Here is a 20,098-nt window from a genome sequence, read left to right on the forward strand (position 1 = left end):
GCAAGTGTTACTGAGTCCTGGTTTGACCTCTCCCTCCCACTGACTTGTAACTGAACCACAACAGGAGCAGATTCCCACAGACCCCCAGCACAACAGCTCCTCCACCCCCTCTGCTCCCTGCCCATTCCCTGAGGGACACCGGGTGATCTCCCCCTGCAATTACCAAAGTTTTCCCTCCCAGATATGATGAGTCACATTATTGAATGGGTAATAAAACCACCACGGAGTTTTCTCGAAGCACTGAACTGTTTAAGAAGCTGCTTCCCTCCCAAGAGCAGCACTTGAGGCCATTCTGGGCCCCCCAGCACCTTCTCTGTCCTTTGCCACCACCTGCAGTGGGGCAGAGCTCTGCCAGACAGACCCAGCCCTCCACACTGCAGGGCAATTATCGGGTGTTCATTAATCCCAGGAAGGTTCTGCTGCTGCCAGCAGCTTTGTGCTGGCAATAACGGCAGCTTTGTGCCATCCTGCCAGGAATGGGCCAGGGCATCATAAAAGCACAGTCTTACATCTCATCTATCTTATCTACATCTCACATGCAAACAATAAAAAGCTTAAGATAAGTTGAGCTTTGTTGTCTTTTATAAAGAATAAGAAATAATAAATTTAATTCTCAATTATATTTTAAGGGCAGAGATGTTTCATTTAACAAACCAAACCACACAGACTCCAGTCCCCAAGCACAAAGGCTCTGCCCTGGCTGTGACTGGAGCAGTTTGATGTTTCCCTGCTCAGAGCTGTACCCCAGAACTGCCCCAGGAAGCACCAACATCGGGTCCCTCTGCCCTGGGAGAGCCTCAGCAAACAGGAACAGGAGCAGCCAGCACACACCCCCCACCAGAGACCAGCCCAGCACAAAGGGAGCATTTCCAGCCCCTGCCAGCTGCACTGCAGCACTCAATGGCATCCAAAACCCCCACAGCCGACAGGAACATTTCGCCAGCCCAGCTGGGTGCTCGATGGCAAAACATCCCAGAGCAGCCACAGAAATGGGGGTTCACTCAAAGGAGGCACCAAATAACAACTCACAAAGCACAGCTCAGGCTACAAATGAACTGAGTGCAGCAAAGCTGGACACAGCACGTCGGGCCTCAGCCTCAGAGGCCAGCCTGCTCCTCCCAGCCGAGGCATTGGCTCCAGCCCTGGCTCCCAGCAGGGTTACTGGGCAGCAGAGCCCCTCTGCACACGGACAACGTGACACAGCATTGCCACAACACCGAGGAGAAGAAAAAGCTTTTCACTTACCTGGCCTCACTGTCTCCAGGGCTCAGAGCTCCACAGCCTCGCACATCACCCCAACACTGCCAGACCCTCCCTGCCCCACAGACCTTTGCTGGCCCTTGTGAGCCTCAGCTGTCCCTAACGAGCTTCAGGTGTCCCTAACGAGCTTCAGGTGTCCCTAATGAGCCTCAGGTGTCCCTAATGAGCCTCAGGTGTCCCTAATGAGCCTCAGGTGTTCCTTGTGAGTCCCCAGCTTCCCTGCATTTCCCTGATGCAGGGCCCAACCTTCTCACATCTCCCTGCACTCATGGACTCTGTCCACACATTCCCTTCCTTTTCCTTCAGTCAATGGTGTTATGAAAATCAGGTTCCAAGTATATCCCAATGTCAGACTGCTCCCCAAAGCCCAGGAATGCACCCTGTGCACTCAGGGGTGGAGGGCAGCCAGCAGTGCTCCTGTGCTGCCAGCCCAGCCTCTCCCAGCTGCCCCAGTTCAGCCCAGCTCCTGGGCTTTTACCAGCACCCAAAACCAGGTACAGAATGAGGCTGTGAGCAAGGTCTGTCTGCACCTCAGTGCCTGGCACACAGCCTGCTCTGGATGCTGCATTCCCTCAAAGCCATATAAATTTGGCTTAAATGTAAGTGAAACAAGCCACTGATTGCTTCAGCAAGTGTTGATCTGTAACTCCCAGTCCAGTCCCAGCCCAGCAAGGTGCACAACCACCTCAGTAACCCAGCCCAGTTCCAGGCCCTAAGGGCTGTCCTGAAGCACGTGTCAAACACACTGTTCACACACAGAACTGCTTTAGAGTCTCAACTCTGCCTTCATCAATTCCAGCTCCTGGAGATGAGGGATGGCAGGAAAATCTCACCTTTTTAATATGCTCAAATAGTCCTGGTAACTTCAGAGAAGGAACTATTTCTGATGTAACTGCAACACCTAGAAAGGGCCCAAGTCCAAATAGAATGAGGGCAGTTTCAAGCCAGTGTCACTCCCTGGTGCAAACTCACACTTGGCTGGCAGTAACAAAAGTGCAAAACTGCTGCTAGGCAGACAGTAACTGCTGGAGATGCCCTTAGCTCAGGGAGGAGCCAAACCCACCTCACCACAGCCTGGGAGCTGTTTGTTACCTCTGCCTTTGCAGGCTGGAGCCAAGAGCAAGAAGAGGTTCACTGATCCACATGCTTGTGTGAGTATAAAGACAGATTTATTACAAACAAATCAAGTAAACCAGAGCATAGAATTCAAATGTACAAAGTGCTTTGGAAATTTTGGAACCTTCCTGCTATGGGCTCTGTAACAACAACAGCTGATGCTCATGTACCTGAGTCCACAAAGCAGAACTCCCCACTGCTACCTGCTGAGCAGACTCATCTGAGGTGGGTGCAGCAGGTGGTGCCACCTGGGGACCAGCACATGATTATTTCATTTGCAAACATTGCTCCAGATCCAGGCACGTGGCCAGCAACACAACCATGAATTCACTTGCTTTCAAGTGAAGATAATATGCAAGTAAACCAATCTGATATAAATAAGGTCACAAAGATAAACAGTACATTTTAAAAAAAGATTTCGGCTCTAGTTAACTTAGTACAAAACTATAGATTTTCCTTGTATGTATAAAAAACACCAGATTACACTAGCATAGATGGTATTAAAAAAATAATTTGCATTTTCACTATTCAGGTAATGTATTAAAATGTCAGAATAAATAGCAATAAAAGTTAAATTTAATATTTTACTTAATTAAGGCTGAGGTTTAAGAGTCAAATCCTACAATCCTATACCCATGCATGATTGAACAAGTATAAGAAGGAGGATTTGACTCTTTGTTTTTTGAAAATAACAACAAATGTGCAAGTATTGTCTAAAACACAAGTGGATTTGTTCTTCAGCTGGTGGGTTGCAAAGCTCTTTTGACTTCATGTGGGAACACAGCCCCAAATATATCTTCATGGTATCGCTTTTGGCTCTGCAAAAAGAAAGGACACCCAAGAGATGAATGAAATGCTGCCAGCTACTCCTTATCCATCAGTTCAGTAACTAAAAGGCCTTTTGTATTTGTAGCACTGGCACTCTGCTCCCCCAGAGCCCGGTCCCTGTGCCTGCACACACAGGAGCTCCCAGGCTGCTCCCCAGAGCCCGGTCCCTGTGCCTGCACTCATAGGCGCTCCCAGGCTGCTCGCTCAGAGCCCGGTCCCTGTGCCTGCACTCACAGGCGCTCCCAGGCTGCTCGCTCAGAGCCCGGTCCTGTGCCTGCACTCACAGGCGCTCCCAGGCTGATCCCCCAGAGCCCGGTCCTGTGCCTGCACTCACAGGCGCTCCCAGGCTCTGTGTGTCCCCCAGAGCCCGGTCCTGTGCCTGCACTCACAGGCGCTCCCAGGCTCTGTGTGTCCCCCAGAGCCCGGTCCCTGTGCCTGCACACACAGGAGCTCCCAGGCTCTGTGTGTCCCCCAGAGCCCGGTCCCTGTGCCTGCACTCACAGGCGCTCCCAGGCTGCTCCCCAGAGCCCGGTCCCTGTGCCTGCACACACAGGCGCTCCCAGGCTGCTCCCCAGAGCCCGGTCCCTGTGCCTGCACACACAGGAGCTCCCAGGCTCTGTGTGTCCCCCAGAGCCCGGTCCCTGTGCCTGCACACACAGGAGCTCCCAGGCTGCTCCCCAGAGCCCGGTCCCTGTGCCTGCACTCACAGGCGCTCCCAGGCTGCTCGCTCAGAGCCCGGTCCCTGTGCCTGCACTCACAGGCGCTCCCAGGCTGCTCCCCAGAGCCCGGTCCCTGTGCCTGCACTCACAGGCGCTCCCAGGCTGCTCCCCAGAGCCCGGTCCCTGTGCCTGCACACACAGGCGCTCACGGCAGGCCCAGCACCCGAGCCTGGCCGTGCCGCACCCGCTGCAGGGAGCGGCCGGCGATGCGAGCTACCTTGAGCTGCTGGAAGTACTCGTCCGCCTGCTGCGGGCTGAGGCGCAGGGCCCGGGCGAGCAGCGCCCGCAGCGCCGCGGCCACGTCCCGCGCCATGCGCACGTCCCCGCACACGTAGACGTGGCCCTGCTGCCCGTGCAGCACCTCGCACACGCGGGCCTCCAGCTGCCTCTGCAGGATGTCCTGGACATAGACCTGCGAACACAGAAACCATCAGCACACCCGGCTTCTGAAACGCTGCTCTGGCTGCCGGCTCTTCGGAGTCCATCGTGGGTCTGAGCACCAAGGCTCCGAGTGCCCTGTCTGCTCCAGCTCTGTCCTGCACCACAGCAAAGGTGAAAAATATCTTCAGGTTGCCCTTTACAAGCCCAGATTTGGAAGCTGGGGCCTGTCTCTTGATCAAACTTGAGCAGACAAAAACTCTTGTACATGCCAAAGCCTCCTAACTGCCAGGAGAGCTAAAAAGAGGATAACTTTTATTCTGTTGTGGTTTTTTTCCCAGTCAAGATTCTTCTACATAAAATTAATTTCCATGGTCTCTGTATCATTGAAATGGGGAAAAATGGCCAGTGCCTACTCATTTCTAACTCATGGGCTAATCAAATCCTGCAAAATACAAGGTTTCTGAAAATGTTCCAGTTCTAGTTCCAAAGGCTGCTTGCACTGGATATACCTCTCTATGGCAGTGAGGGGTTATATTTATAGCAATTTATAGCACAGCTTGCTTGTGCTGGAGTGCACAGGGAGATTTTCCTTCATTTGAAGAATCTCAAACCTGCTCACTATACACTGAAGCAAAATGCTAACATTTTTTTAAGAACAAAAAGAGTCCAGATCTAAACTTGAGGGATGATTCTAGAGGCGTTAACCCTTAAAGAACAAAGGAACCAGCCTTACCTTCTCTTGGCCTGGCAGTCTGGAGTAAGCTGTGTAGACATCTCTCAGGACTCCCCTCCTCTTCATCTCCTCAGTCTCCTCCCTGTAGATGTGATCCAGGTCTGGCTGCCGGCAGCCGAACAGCAAGGTCACGTCCCCTCCTCTCAGCCCTGAAACCCGCAGGGACAGTGGCAGTCTGAGTGCCTGGGCAGCCACTGGCACACAGGACTGGCACACAGGCTGTGCCCTCCTGGTCCCCAAAGGACCCCTGCCCATGGGAATGGTCCCTGGGGGATGGACTGGCTGTGCCAGTGCAGTGCCCGATGAGCCTGAGGTGCTGATCCCTGCAGGGGCTCTGGGCTGACCTTTGGGGGTGTCAGTGCCTGCAGGGCTGGGGGTGTCAGTGCCTGCAGGGCTGGGGGTGTCAGTGTCTGCAGGGCTGGGGGTGTCAGTGCCTGCAGGGCTGGGGGTGTCTGCAGGGCTGGGGGTGTCTGCAGGGCTGGGGGTGTCAGTCCCTGCAGGGCTGGGGGTGTCAGTGCCTGCAGGGCTGGGGGTGTCAGTCCCTGCAGGGCTGGGGGTGTCTGCAGGGCTGGGGGTGTCAGTCCCTGCAGGGCTGGAGGTGCCTGCAGGGCTGGGGGTGTCTGCAGGGCTGGGGGTGTCCCTGAGCCAGCCCTGCCCCAGGGCCCTGCAGGTACCTCTGTGCTCCAGGTCATAGAGGCGCTGCAGCCAGAAGCTCCTGAAGGGAGCAATGCCCGTGCCCGAGCCGATCAGAATGCAGGGCTTGGCTGGGTCCTCGGGGAGGTGGAACTCATTAGCACTAAAAGGCAAGAATATGTTAATTAGGTAACTGGTCTCTGACCAAAACTCATGCTCAGTTGCTTGAATGACTGAGCAGCACAGCCCAAGTCCCTGGTGTGAAAGCAGCAGCGGGGCTGAACTGGGTGCTCCTTGTTCCCTCCCCTTTCCTTGCTCTGCAGTGGAGAATGGGGTCATAGGAATAAAATTATTTCAAAATTTTCTAATGATGTGTAATTTTACTAAATGAAAGGCATGGTAAAAGATCAAATCTCTGGAAGACAGGGAATTCCCTCTCTTCTCAGACCCAGCTGTTCCAACTTCAACTCATCAATCACTTGAAAATATCCAAAGGAAAACCCACTGAAGAAGCTGAACTAGGAGCTGCTGTTATTTGTCTAATTTTCTTTACCTGCGGATGAAGCAGGGAATGGTTTCATTGAGCTCTATTGTGTTCAGCCACGTGCTGCAGACTCCATGGTGCAAAGGCCCTTCTCCATCTAAAAGCAGAGCAAGGCAGAACACCTCTGATAGCACCCAAAAGCCCTCTGTTTTTAAAAAAGCATTCTTTATACTTAAAATTATAGCTTTAAAATAAATGTATGTCTAGTAATGATTTATAGAACATGGATACACTGATGATGGTGCAGGATTTTAGCAAATCTTGGCCCAGGAGGAGCACCTGCTCTGCAGATACTATTCTGCAGGTATGACAATGCAAATTTTTTATTACAGATATGCTTCATGTTGTATGGCAGACAGGTTTTTTCCCCTGAACCACAATGTAGTCTAAATACCATTTAATTAAGAGAGAGATGAAAACAACAGTTCATTACCTCTTGTCCTGTAGTTTACAACTGCAACTGTCAGATGAATCTCTCTGGCTGTCATGTCACAGGAGGAGCTGACAGAATAGTACCTGGGCTTCAGAAGTGGCAGCTGAGTCAGCAGGAAAGCTGTGGAGACCTCAGCAGAGGGGAACTCCTCCAGGACCTCCAGGATGTTTGGGCTGTTGTAAAACTTCCATTTATTGTATTCCTCTGTGCTCTACAAGCCAAAGGGCATCACCACAACATTACCAGGTCATGCTGAGCTCAGGAGAGCGGGCGTATTTGAAACATCACTTATAAATAAGATTCCTGCTTTACAGTCAATTAAATATTCAGGTAAATCAACAAAGAGTTCTCAAAACTTTGTCAGGACCAATACTGGGGTTTCCTAAGAAATAATTTAATTTTGAACACAGAAGTTCAGAACCCCACTACAATGTTCTTAGACACCTGCTCTCTCAGTGAGGATGCAGAAACTGAAGTAGAATTCATTTCTCAGCTCCCTGTCATGGCACATCCATGAAATTGTGTAGTCCCAGGTCCTGACCCCTCCCGAGCCTCCCTGAAGCTGGTAGGAGGAGCCAGCACTCACCACACCTTACTAAAGCCACATCCCTTGACTCTCAGGGTAGCAAATTCTCTGACAAAACCATCTACCGGCTCCCCTGCAGCTCCTCCACATGCCAAGTGTAAGGTAAGGTCTTCAGGGATGTCTCATCAGAAACCACCGCGAGGCAAGAGAACCAGGCAGGCAAGTGACCCACCCAGAACCACACAGGAAACATCAGATGCTGGCTCCCACACCCAAGCTGAGCCTCAGACCCCTCCTTCTCTCACTGTGGCTGGCTTTCTAAGACCACAGAATATCTAACAGAGGCATAAAAATCCATCACTACAAAAATTCTTAAGCTTCTGCTACAGAGTCAAAGGGCATCAGAGGGCCCAGTGGACAGTGGTGCAAACAAAACTCCAGCCCTAAGGCTCACCTGACACAGCACCTCCAGCCTCTGCCTGTCTCCTTCTGCTGTCACCAGCTGGGAGAGTTTCTTCAGCAGTTGTTGGGAGGGTGGAGTAGTGATATCGAGCAGGTATGTCAAAGCCTCAGGCAGCGTGCAGGCTGGAATCTTTTTGTGACTTGCCCAGTACCCACCTGGAAATGAGGGAAAGAAAAAGGACTTAGCAACACCTGTGGTATTTGACTGCTGTAGGGCTTTGCAAAACTCAGTGTCCTTCAAAATAACCCTTCAGGTGAGGGTGCAGCAGGTCCAGAGCACAGGGCCCTTCTGAAAGACGTTATTGTGAGGTTTTCAATGTTTTGTAAGGGGAGGATCTGACACGGAAAACTTCATGACAACAAAACACCACTTGGAAAGGCAGAGTTTTTCATTTGGGGAAACCATCTTTCTGTGTTCCAGAATCCTATGATTGTTCCTACTAATATGGGAAAGATGTGCAGGACATATATGTCTATTTTAGGATATTTACATGTAGCAATAAGCAAACTGCTGATTAATTTAATTGCAGTCAATGGCCAATTCAGCAACTGAATTACAGTGTCACCTCGGGTACCTCTGCAAACCCTGGTGAAGTCATGGTTTTTCCAGAAAGGGCAAAATCAGAACCAAGAATTATAAGAATAATTAAAAAGCAGCAACAAAATCCTATTGAAACTTGAGAAAAAGATCACAGAATCAAATTCAGTCAGCAAAAATTCTTAGGAATTTTAAAGGAATCTGTCCAACATCCTCTGTTGTTTTGTCTAAAGAGACTCAACTTACCATCAATGCAGGTTTCAAGCCTGATGGTCTGACCAGCTGGAGGGGCGTCCTTGACATGGGCAATGATGCCATGGACTAATTCTGCCTGGTTGCCTGGGAAAATCCCAATGTGCTCCCCAGGAAGGTAGTGCACTTCCTGGTTAGTCTCACAGTGAAGCTTAACCAGAATGGTGACACGACTGCATAGCAAAGAAAGAGAAATGAGACAGATCTTGGTTACATTGACAGGATTTCCCTTGGATTGCACAGGAAAGGAATAAATCTGCAGTGGCTCTTGGCAAGGGCTCCCTTGTGCTCATTACCAAATACCAGACCAGCTTAGGGCTTCACAGAGACTTAAACAAATCAGAGTCGAGGCATGTGAAGTACTTGTATCCAAACAAACTGGGTGCTGAAGTTCTGCCTGCTCTGTCCAGTACAGAATAAACATGCCTGGAATCAGCCAGTGGAAGTGCTGTCCCACTGCAGGCTGCACAGCTCACATGCTTCTACTAAGGACAGTACAAAAATCCAGTATCTTTTGTAATAACTGCAGGGAGAAGATGTTTATAACCAGGCACTTCAGATGTTTAAGATTTAGTAAAATGTAGTATTGTAATATTCAAAAGAATGAGGTGGCATACCTGGACTTTGAACTTTGAAGATTCTGCCTGAATTTCAGCTTCATGGGAATTACATCCTTGGCATGAATGTTTGCAAGAGCTGGTGAGAAAATAAGAAATGATTCTTGGTAACCTTGTGATTAGGTTTGTTTAAAATGCCTTCTAATAATATGCAGAGGAGAACTGAACCACGCTTGCCCTAGGTGACCAACCACCAGTCAGCTGTGTGTGCCCCATTCCCTGACTAAAAGCAGTTCATCTCAGCTTTTGTTCCTCTGGGGCTGTACAAACGTGTGATAGTTCCAGTGTTACTGTGCTGGAAAAGGTAACTTACACAATGTAAACCAGTGTCTTTTTAAATCTGACCATGTACTTCATTAGATGCATTCTAGCATCCAGCAGGGCCAAGAGCACCTCTGAGAAACCTTCACAGTGCAGCCCCTCTGAAGCAGCAAAGGCAGAGGGAGGGAAGGTGGGAGCAATACCTTTAGCCAGGTCCATGGGCTGGGAGTCATGCACTACTCTGTAACTGGTAGGGTCCCAGCTTTCCTCAGAGGTGTAGATCTCAGGCAACTGAATACTGTGTCTCCCACGGACGTTAAAAATGTCACAGGCAGCCTAGATAAAAAACCCACAAAAATAAAGGCTATTCACAGTAAAAAAATGATTCTTAGCATTGTCATAATCCTAATAAGGAGCTATCAGTTTCAAAGATTGCTGGTTTTTAGTGCCTCTGGTGTGTGGGTTCAGTGAGTTCACAGTAAGGTTCCACTTCTATAACAGTATTGCCAAAAAAGATCTACTGCAAAATATGTTTGATGCTAAACTTGTTCATACTGAGCATTCCATTATCCAAAAGGGTTCACACAATTTTGTGTGGATATTAAAAAGTAATAGAAAAGGGACCCAGTTCTCTCTCCTTGTTAGGCAAGCAGTAGAGAAGAGGGGAGTTCCAAATTCAGATATAAATTCAGATGTTTGGTTTCCTTCATTTTCCCTCATTTTTATGGGAACTGAACTGAAGTGAATGGCTGAGTGAGCAGAATATGAGCTGTATTTCTATATTCACCTTGAAAGCACTGACTGCCCAGCTGCGGAACGCTTCTTCTTGCCCATTGAGCTCATCCCCTTCACCCACTGGAGTGAGCTGGGAAGCCCCGAGCTGGGCCAGTTTTTGGTCAATGGCATGAGCAAAGGCACAGAACTCGGGGTACATGCTGGACCCCAGACCAAACACAGCATACCTGCAGGAGATGAAAAGAAGATCGCTGTGTTCTGCCCTATGGATTGCTAAAGGACTCAATCGCATGCAAACCAAACAACAAAGTATTTTTACCTAATTTTATTTCTCAGCAGTTTCAGTCTGAGCAAGGAGTCCTTCAAGGCCTGCATAAAAATACTTAAGGTTAGAAAAATACTCTGATTTAAGACAGAATACTCTGATCTGAAACCTGATCCATATCTTACTGAAGGACATGAGATAAACGAAAGGTTTGTCTTTGGCCTTTGAGCTGAGTCTCATACACACTTCTGAGGTGAACTTTACCTTTCCGTTACCCGGAGAATCTCCATTTCCAAAAGTGCTAGTAACTACTAAAAGAAGTGTTTCATTTTCCAGGTCACAAATATTGTACTCATCCATGCACAGGATCTGGAAGGAATAAAGCTCATGAGACATTGCTAGCACACATAAGAACTAGCCTTAGATATCTCAGATGACCGCTGACCAAACTCACACGGCATTATGCTAAATGAATACTAAATCAAAGTTCTAGTCCAGCTCAGACTTACAGAACATTCCAAACACAGGTTTGGAGAATGGACAAGCCTGCAGAAGCCAAACTCCTGTCTCCACGAGGTGTGTCTGATTCGCACTGCTCACCTTGGTGCTGAAGGCACAGCTGAACAGGCTGCACAGGTTGTTGGCGAGGGTCTCCGACTTGCCCGTCTCTGTCGCGTAGATCACGGTGACCTTGGCCCTGGTGGCCACTGCCCCTCGCATGAGCGAGGATGCAAAGAGCACAGCCCTGGGGAAGAACAATCACACACAACTTTTAATGGAGCTACACTACTTCAGGTTGATTCACAAACAAGCTAGGAAAGACTGAGCTTGAGCATGGCTTTTCTTTGGAAGATCGTTCAGAAGCTGAGCAAGAACCTTAGATAGGAATGTTACCTCAGGGTGGACAGGTAAGGCTATGATTCAAACCACTCAAGTGGTCCTAACTATAAAAATGTTTTTTAAAGAAGTAGAGCAGAAACATTACAAGAATAGAATAGTTGGACAAAGCATGAAGAATCTTATTTGAACAACTTACTTTGCCAAGATGCTAAACTTTATTTCTTTTTTCCTTGGCCTCCGGGTCTCATCATGCCACACATGTGTTTTCCATGCATCCACCTTTAAAGAAAAAGAAGTTATGCTTTAGGGAAGGAATGCAAAATGGTAAATAAACAATTTGTGTATCTTTAAGGGGCTGGATTAAATAGAACCTGTATATACAATCCACTGAGTAAAAATATTATGGTATCAGTCTCTGTTGCATTAAACTGCATTTTACTTAAAGCCAGAGAATTCAACAGAACTAACAGCACCTCCCACGTAAAATAGCTCCTGTCTGCTATTCTGAATCTGTCTAGTGAACTTTCATGAACCAGGGCTTGGCACCCAGACTCCCTCAGGTCCCGTATCGCATCTGCACTGCTGAGGTTGTCTGCTAGAGTCGGTTTTTCTTTTTGATGATGTGTACCTGATAGTAATAGAAGGGAGTGAGGACATAGTTCAGCATCTCTTGGTGGAAGACGGGGGTTATGCTGCCTGACATGGGAGGCACAATCCACACCCAGTCGGCCGGGCAGCCGCCCCGCGCGCGGTACTCGCTCTGCATGTACTTCAGGAAGGACTCGGAGGCCGAGTGGTGATCCATGATGGTCACATTCTGTTTCTAGAACAATGGCACAAAGAAAAACATGCATTAAAAACCCTATTCTGCCCTTCTACCTGGGGTAGCTAAAGTAATCCTCTTGCTTTGGTCAATATTTCACGGACTTTACTCAGAGTAAAGGGAGTATTTATGGGAAATAAATACTATCAGCAGTTACTGTAAAGATACAGATTGAGGCGCGGGCCTTTGATTAAGAACTCTTAGATCTTTTCTTTAACATCAGCATTTTACCTCTGCAGCACTGGGAGTGCATGTTGCAAAGCCTCTGACTCACTTTTACCCACTTTTCATATTGTCATGATATGTTAAACTTGAATTGAAACTAAAATATATTAATCCAATGGCTTTACACAGGTTTTGAAACATAGATAAATGTGTTAAAGGGATGGAAAATCTTTCCCTTAACTTTCTTTGCTTCTTTGTCTTCTGCCTTTACCTGTGAGGAAATATGGATTCCTCCACTTTCTCGGGTGAAAATCAAGAATAACTCTATTGGAATCATAATGCCATCTCCATTGAGTGAGAGGAAAAAGGGACAGTGAGTGTTCAGTGTCTGTCCAGATCCCACACTCAGTGACTTACCTGGAAGCTGTGAAGCACAGCCACATTGATCTCTACAACAGCTCGGTCCTTCCATAATGATGACAGTTTGTTTGTTTCCAGTCCCATTCTCCTCCCTACCTCCTACATGAGATAAAGAGAGACAAAAGGGAAAAGCAAATTTACTACATGGAACTGAGACCCCATGATTTGTCAACCTCATCAGCTTTGTATCAGGAAAAAGTTGTGCAGAAGAAGAAGAAGGGGAAAGAGTCATTCTCATGCTGGGGAAAGTGATGGCAGCAGAAACACCTGAGATTAAAGGTAAAATGGAATTTTGGAGTTCTGGTCCTTGAGGATGTTCCAGCTTCACAAAGCAGGACGTGGTTCTCTCCCATCGCAGTGAACACTGGTAGTGTCTCTTTTCCAAAACTTCCTGCCCCTTCCCTCCCCGGCAGGCCAGCCCCGCTGCCTGCAGAGTCACCTTCAGGACGTTGTAGCGCTGCGCGTCGCAGAAGTCGCGCACTCCGATCTCGGTGCCCATGTACCAGCCGTTGAAAGGGCACGCGGTGAACTCCAGCCCTCCCGCCTCCAGCAGCATGCTGGCCACCGCGGGCAGCGCGTACCACTTCAGCTCCAGGTCCTTAAACCACTCGTACCTGCCCAACAAGCAGCTTGCATTATTTGTGTGTCTTTTCCTTGAAAACCAGGAAAGCCCAGGAAGATAAAGAGTACCAGTTCTAGGAGGAACCCCTGGACCAGGGTCTGCAGAAACTCACACCAGTTTTTATTGCAGTGTTTGGGAATCACCAGCTACAGGAACTGCAGAACCATTTCACAGAGTTCTGCAGTCTGCAGGCCAGTCCCAAAACAAACAAGAAGAAAAAAGCAATGAGAGAAAGGCAATAAACCCTGTTATGAGTGCAGTGTTACATGTGTATTACACTAGCATAAGAAATAAGGATTTTTAAAATTCTGAATATGATTGAAATGTAGATTGGGAAAAAAGCTTTCCAACAAAATGGTTATTTGCTTCCTTAATTTAAATCTCATTTCATTGTTCTAACAGGCATTTTATCTTTCAGGATGATTTACCATCGTTTCATCCTGACAAAGAACTCATAAAACAACTGCCACAGGCGCAGCCCAATAACCTGCCAAGGTGAGGCAGAGGCAAAAATGCAATTATCTAAATCCTGTGTGCTTACTTTGGATGCTCCATTGGCACTTGGAGGACAATTTCTGGAGGTAATTCAAATATTTCTGGGTCTTGGCCATTTGCTTGGAGAACAAGTGGAAGTACATCAAAGCGGCCATATTTCGGCTTCCACCCAAGCTCGATGCACAACTGCAAATACAGAAAGCACATTTTGTGTTCTTTTCAGGTTTCCCCTCCAGATCTGAAGACAAAAGAATTTTAACCCTCTGAAATCTGCTGAGGTAAATTCTAAGTGAGAAAGGTTGTCTTTGCCATTCAAACAACGTGGAGCCATGCTGATGAAGTGCTGGTTGTGTGCTGGCTGTGTTCCCTGACAATATTAGCTCACCCTGTTCTGAGATGGAGGGCAGCATTTTTGTATCAGAACTGTAGGGAATTATTGTTCCAGCCTGCACCTGGAACTTGTGGGGCAGACCATCCCATTCAGTCCTCACCTCCCTACCCCTCTGCATAAGGGCGCGAGGAGGGAGCCCCAGGGAGGTGGGTTAGCCAAGATGGGAAGCAGCTGTGGTGGTGAGTTTGGAGCTGTACCTGAGTGAAGTCCACAGTGGCAGGGTCCCCCAGGACAGAGCCATCTGGCATGGGGTAGCCGGCGTAGCGGATCAGCTGGCTGTTCCACACGCGGAAATCGTGCTGCCCGTCTGTCCGGGGCGGGAACACCGTGATGGCTGACCTGCCCGGACATACAGACACATCCTCACTCTGCACACAGAAACTGGGACCAGCAGAAAATGCTTTACATTTCCAAATGAACATCAGTAGAAATAAAATCATTTGTCCTCTTTACCCACCTCCCCAAATCTTCAAGTCATCTCTTTTCCAAGGAATTGCAAAAGGTTTTGTAACATCAGCCATTAAAGTTATAAATTTTCAAGACGGTTGATGGAACACATGAGAGGAAAATGTAAGTACCAGGAAAATTAAGAGCAGAGACAAGTTGTCAAAATGTTTAGATAAACCATTTCATGGTTTTTGATGCCAGATCTGGATATAATTTTTGTTGGTTAAGTTAAAATTGCTGTTGTTTAAATTAATATTAGAGACCTACCTTATATTGCCATTGTTTGTGGCATACTGAATGTGATGACAGATATGCTCAAACATTTCCTTGGCTGTTTTACAGTCCCGTGCATCAAACACCTGTGTGTTTCCAACAGAAATGCAAAGAAGACTAATTTTGAAACAGTTATGCAAAGTTGTTATTTTTCCTATGCACTTAAGGAAAGATTGTGGCTCCACTAGGAAAGGTTCATTTTTATAGTTCTTATATCCATCATTTTCACCCATAACAATCCACAAAGGACCAAAACATGTACCTGGTTCCATGACACACCTGGTTCCCACACTCACACTGCTACACATTTTCATTCAGCCACGAAGCAGAGAACTACAAAGAAAGCAATCTCCTGATATGGACAGGAGGGAGTCCTCCTGCATCGAAACAGTGACATGTTCTAGCAAAGGCAAGGCCATTCTTCTGAGTCACAGCAAGGACTACTTGGCTACAGCTCAGGTGTGGATCCACAGCTCACCTGCAGGTTGGACCACTGGATTCTCCCGATGCACCTGGGCGCATTCCTCCAGGCCTGCTTGGCAGCAAAGGTCAGCTCATCCTTTGTCAGGTGGTAGGTTCCTGTTGTTTCTATCTCCTTGGTCACTGCTTCCAGCCGAGCCAGCTGTTCTTTGATTTTTGGCCTTTTGAACAGGAAACAGCAATGAAAAGAAACAATGAGAATTTCATTCAAAGTGCAGACATTCTCTTTATATTTTGGCTTCAGAATTTAAGACTTGTCCTTATGGAGTGCAAGGACAGAGCTTATTGGCCCCATGAAGAAACTAACATACTAGAAATTTTAGTGGTGGTACTATCCTTTCACCACCCAAGACATGCACAGATTGGCCACAAGCTATTCTGTGTAAGTTTTTGGTTTAAATTTGGATTTTCTAGATAAATTTGAAAAAAATCACAAGGAAATAAAAACCAGAGAACAGGTGAATTTCAGGGCACATGTAGGCTGAGAGTGACTGTTCTCTCAAAGATCCATTGTGTTTACAAGGCCACAGCTCTTCTAAGTAAGTAGGATTTTCATTCCTAAGGGAACTGCTGAGCAATTCCTTTGTCAGGGAAACCAACTCTAAAATTCTTGAGTTGATAACAGAGAGTGAAGTCAAAACATTAGAAAATATTTATCACAGCAGAGACAAAAATTGTTTTGTTGTCTTACAGACAGAATGAAAATAGCCTGCACTGTCTGAGAGTTTCACATTTTCAGCAAGATGAAAGATCAAGGGCAAGCATATGAGATAGTGTAAATCAATGTGATCAAACAGCCATGAGCAGAGACACAGGGATGCAATGGGCTGGTGAGGACAGCCTGTGTGTAAGACAGGGACTTTCAGGAAGATTCAGAGGGAAGAAAGATTTGAAAGGAGTTCAAAGTGTCTAAAGAAGTGGCCATTATGTGGCTGAGTCCCTTTGAAAGTTTGATAATGTTTTCTAATGGGATGAGCAAACACTGAACTGTTGCTTGAAAGCTCATCATGTGGAATGTCACTGCAAGCCCTTGGACATCAAGCAGCTGTTCCAGCATTTCCTGCCACAAGATGCCTCTGCACCATGGCCGTGTTTGTGAAAACACAAACCCCTCTCAGAATGCTCAGTGAGCCTATGCCGATAGCACAGAGCAAGGCTGAGAAGCAACACTGGCCTTCCAATCTTTGGCCAAAGCCTTGAGAAGAACACAGAGAAAAGATACTTGGAACAGCACAAACAAAAGGCATTATCCACACTGAGACTGATCTGAGTGCAGCTAATCCCAAGAAAACAGAAGGTAATGCTGGCAGAGTCCTCAATGTCCTGGAATGTAGCACACTCCAAGGGGATGGAGCTGAGGAGTGCATGGTCCAGAGTCCTTCCCTGTGTTCCCAAGAACTTGGATTGACAGATGGAGCACAGGAAGTGCACTGACAGTTTTATCTGGCATTTTTAACAGTCCTTATATATTTTTGAATGCATGCTGTGTAACAGGACAGTTACCAAGAGCTGTGAAGAAACCAAACCCTCCTGGAGGCTCACAGAGAGGTAGGTAGAGGTAGCCAAAAATCAAGCTGACTTACTCTTTAAATGAACTGTAATATTGCTTGAGGAAGTCTCTTGCCTGAGGTAAAAGATCCTCTGGTGGAACTGGCCCATCTCTGGTACCTCTCACCAGGCCCTTTGGGGTCATGAGTGACCCTTGGCAGGCTTTGGTCTGGCAATTGATAACCTGAAAAACAATCAAATGTCAAAAAACAATGTTGCACTCTGTATATTTTAAAATTTATGAAAACTTCCTTTCATATTTCTATATTTTACCTCTTTTGCAGTCAGGTGTAGTGTGTCCAGAAAGCTGGATCCATTTTCCAAGTTTCTTACTCTAACATGTCTTGGACATCCTGATATTTGGTTTGAAACTTTGATGTCATTTAAAGGGAGATTCTGGGCAGAGAACAGATAAAAATGCATACTGTCTTCAGACCTATTGAATATCTTTCAGTTTCATTTTAGATTTAATGTTATCATCAAAATATTTCAGTTTAAATTTAAGAAACTAGATATAAATGTGATCTGCTCCAACATGATTATTTGACTACAAAACTACTGAGCTAATCTACAGTTTGATGTGAAATGAAGGAAAAAAGTATTTTTGTACTAATCAAACAGGGTCTGCCACTGCAAATACCTTTATAATTTCAGTAAGCCCTCTGAGTATCTTTGAGCATTATAGTCACAGTCTCAGGAAAACAATGAACTAATTTTAGAGACAGGACAGGTTTGTTACTAAAGATTTGCAAAGGTATATAAAGGAATCAGGCATCCCAGTCCCCGTGGGGTCCCCTCTTCCTTCGAATCTTATCAATGCTCTGTTCTTGCAGAAAAGAACTTTCACCCAAAGATGTCCCAGCAGTCCCAACCTCCTGCAACCACAGTCAGACCTCTCAGGAGAACGTGGAGCAGTTGTGAGCAGCAAGCACCACTCATGTGAACTGTTACCATCAAACAATGCTGCTGGGAACAGACCTCTCCTCCCTCACTGGGCTTTGCTGAAGTTATGATAGGCAGCCTCTCCATCTGCTTCTTGCTGGGATTGTGCAATTTGGCATCATCCTTTTCTGAGCTTCAATAGAGAGAAAGAAAAGTCAGCACAAGGCAACGTTCTTTATGTCAGGCTTTGCTTTCAGCATCAGCAGGAGATGCTCAGTGCTGTCTCTGAAATATGAACTGAGCCATAACCCAGCAGTGGCAGTGGGCAGGAATCAGCAGGAAAGCCACAGTACCCCCTGCCCAGAGCTCTGTGTGGAAGGAAAGGAAGGAAGGCAGGGTATGAAACCTGAAATAAGTAACACCCTGAAGACTGAGAAATTTAAGCTGCATGTGCAACTTATTGTATACAAGTGTTGGGTATGCATCACAGAACTACTTCACCAACTTAATTACAGTATAAATAATCACTTTGCTATTTTTGTAGCATACACACCTCCTGAGACTTAGAATACATGAAACCATGTTAGCACACCAAATAAATTTAAGACTATGAAAGAGAAAGCAAGATGATTTATATCCTCAATGACTGTTTGACACAAGTGTTTAATGTTCATTACCAAGTTACACCATCCAGAGACCCACAGTTCTTTGGTTAATATCAGTATTTTGAAAACACATTATGGGTTCCTCCAGGACCCAAACCACTTAATATCTTCCCTTTTCCAATCAAAGATAAACTGTGAAACCATTAAAACCAGGATCTTACCCATGGATGTTCCTATTTTTCTCCACGTTGTTGTTGATGTCTTTCTCCCTGGGGTACTGGCTCCTGGCAGCATGAGATTTGAACACAAACTGCCACGGGCACAGCATTTCGTACGGTTTTTTTTGGTGGTTTTACTTCACTGCGCTGAAACCTTGTTTTGTGTGATGTGGGAACACTTCTAAGGACATAAAAAAACCAACAAGGTCAGTTTTTACCCAAGAGGGCAGCTCCCTTTTGCATCTTTCAGAAACTCGCCAGCCTAACTGATCTGATGCAACAGTCTGTGTTTAAAATGAAAATGGCTCGATTCTTAGGATAGTGATACTAAAACTAACACACTGCCAGTGTAATGTACAGCCATGCACTAATCTAAAAGACTGGCAAGAGAATTTCACATGACCCCTGGTCGTGTAAAGCAGCAAATATTGGTGTCAGAGCAGACCACAAGCTTAGAAAAGGGATGTGAAGTGTTGCTGTGTTAATCACACAGTAATGAAAAAATCTTGCTCATATATGAACCTCACCACGTTGCAGTGTACCCACCTGCCAGAGACAAACAGGATTCTGAGAGGCTGAAGTCTGTAGTTTCTAAGATCTGTAGCACTTATTTCAATGTAACACATAGCATTTACATAAGGGTGTACAAAGCTTATGCTATTCATCTCAACATACATTTTCTGCTCATTTCTGAACATAAGATGGATTTTGTGCTAGGGAAGGTGTGACAGAAGAGAAAGATCAAACCAGTAAATTGCAGGGTTAGAGACAATTAGCCTCAGCATTTGAATCTGGTTCATAACAGAAATCAAAACCTGATGTTTTCAAGAAGTTAGAGACAAAGGGAGAAAACAGACATTGTCACATATTCCTTTTGTAAATTATGTCTTATTTTGATATTTATATTACTTTTACAGTTAAACTTATGCTGGGCTCTGAAGATACTGTCTGCTATAAAGTCACACAAGAAGAGAAATCCATCCAACTGTGTGTGCAGAAACTGCAAGGTGTTAGGATTGTTTGCCACTCCAGGTGAGAGAAAAAATGTGTAATAGGCATTTCTCTGCAGTTACAAAATAGGAAAAAAAAATCTAAATTATTTTTCTGTAATAAAAAAATGTAGTGAGATGCCTATACAATTTTGCAAAATACAGGGGGGAAAGAGAGAAGAAATGGAGAGGGGGAAGAAAAGAAAGAAAGAAACAAAGAAGGAAAGAAAGAAAAAAAGGGGGAACCTCACACAAACATAAAAAAATACACAGGGAGAAAAAGGAGAAAAGAAGGAAAAGGAGGATAAGGATAAAAAGATGAAAAATAATAACAGGAAAAAAGAAAGATAATAGCAAAAAGAAAAAATAAGAAAAAACAAAAAGAAAGAGAGCAGACTCACATTTCCCTTCACTGGCACTCAGAGCAAGAAGCTGCTTTGTGTCCAGCCTCGTGGGTTCTGTGGGTAGCACTGTCAGTGTTACCAGTTACACGCACAAACCTTTAAATCAGCAGAAAGGAGGGACAAAGTTTTCAGAGCAGCTGGACAGCTTGGAACTGGAGCAGGAGACCGAGTCTGACACTTTGCTCCTAACAGA

The 20,098-nt window shown here is 46.2% G+C and overlaps 1 protein-coding gene across 1 annotated transcript; it reads right to left on the minus strand.

The window, feature by feature from the left end:
* Nucleotides 1–2,428: 2,428 nt before the first annotated feature.
* On the minus strand, nucleotides 2,429–18,622 carry NOS2 (nitric oxide synthase 2). The gene is made up of 26 exons (XM_066563372.1): nucleotides 18,516–18,622; nucleotides 17,786–17,882; nucleotides 17,081–17,203; nucleotides 16,843–16,991; nucleotides 15,258–15,420; nucleotides 14,774–14,865; nucleotides 14,257–14,398; nucleotides 13,715–13,854; nucleotides 12,991–13,165; nucleotides 12,549–12,650; nucleotides 11,772–11,966; nucleotides 11,340–11,422; nucleotides 10,904–11,048; nucleotides 10,568–10,672; nucleotides 10,358–10,407; nucleotides 10,091–10,265; nucleotides 9,507–9,639; nucleotides 9,043–9,121; nucleotides 8,420–8,598; nucleotides 7,628–7,791; nucleotides 6,648–6,858; nucleotides 6,224–6,311; nucleotides 5,712–5,833; nucleotides 5,038–5,186; nucleotides 4,141–4,335; nucleotides 2,429–3,194 (listed from the first exon to the last, which is right to left on the minus strand). Exons 1-26 carry the CDS (start codon nucleotides 18,620–18,622, stop codon nucleotides 3,114–3,116), a joined length of 3,444 nt encoding a protein of 1,147 aa, XP_066419469.1. The 3' UTR covers nucleotides 2,429–3,113.
* Nucleotides 18,623–20,098: the final 1,476 nt, after the last annotated feature.

This window comes from Molothrus aeneus, chromosome 20 (assembly GCF_037042795.1).
Source record: "Molothrus aeneus isolate 106 chromosome 20, BPBGC_Maene_1.0, whole genome shotgun sequence".
Classification (NCBI taxonomy): Eukaryota; Metazoa; Chordata; class Aves; order Passeriformes; family Icteridae; genus Molothrus; species Molothrus aeneus.

What these genes read in the sequence shown, in the direction of transcription:
- NOS2 (XM_066563372.1), bottom strand. Translation starts at nt 18,622, where the DNA reads ATGCTGTGCCCGTGGCAGTTTGTGTTCAAATCTCATGCTGCCAGGAGC. An exon ending in AGCCCAGTGAGGGAGGAGAG is followed by an intron (nt 17,204 to 17,785) that starts GTCTGTTCCCAG and finishes TTCTCTGCCCAG; the next exon opens with AATCTCCCTTTAAATGACAT. An exon ending in ATTCCCTGCTTCATCCGCAG is followed by an intron (nt 5,834 to 6,223) that starts GTAAAGAAAATT and finishes CTTGCCTTTTAG; the next exon opens with TGCTAATGAGTTCCACCTCC.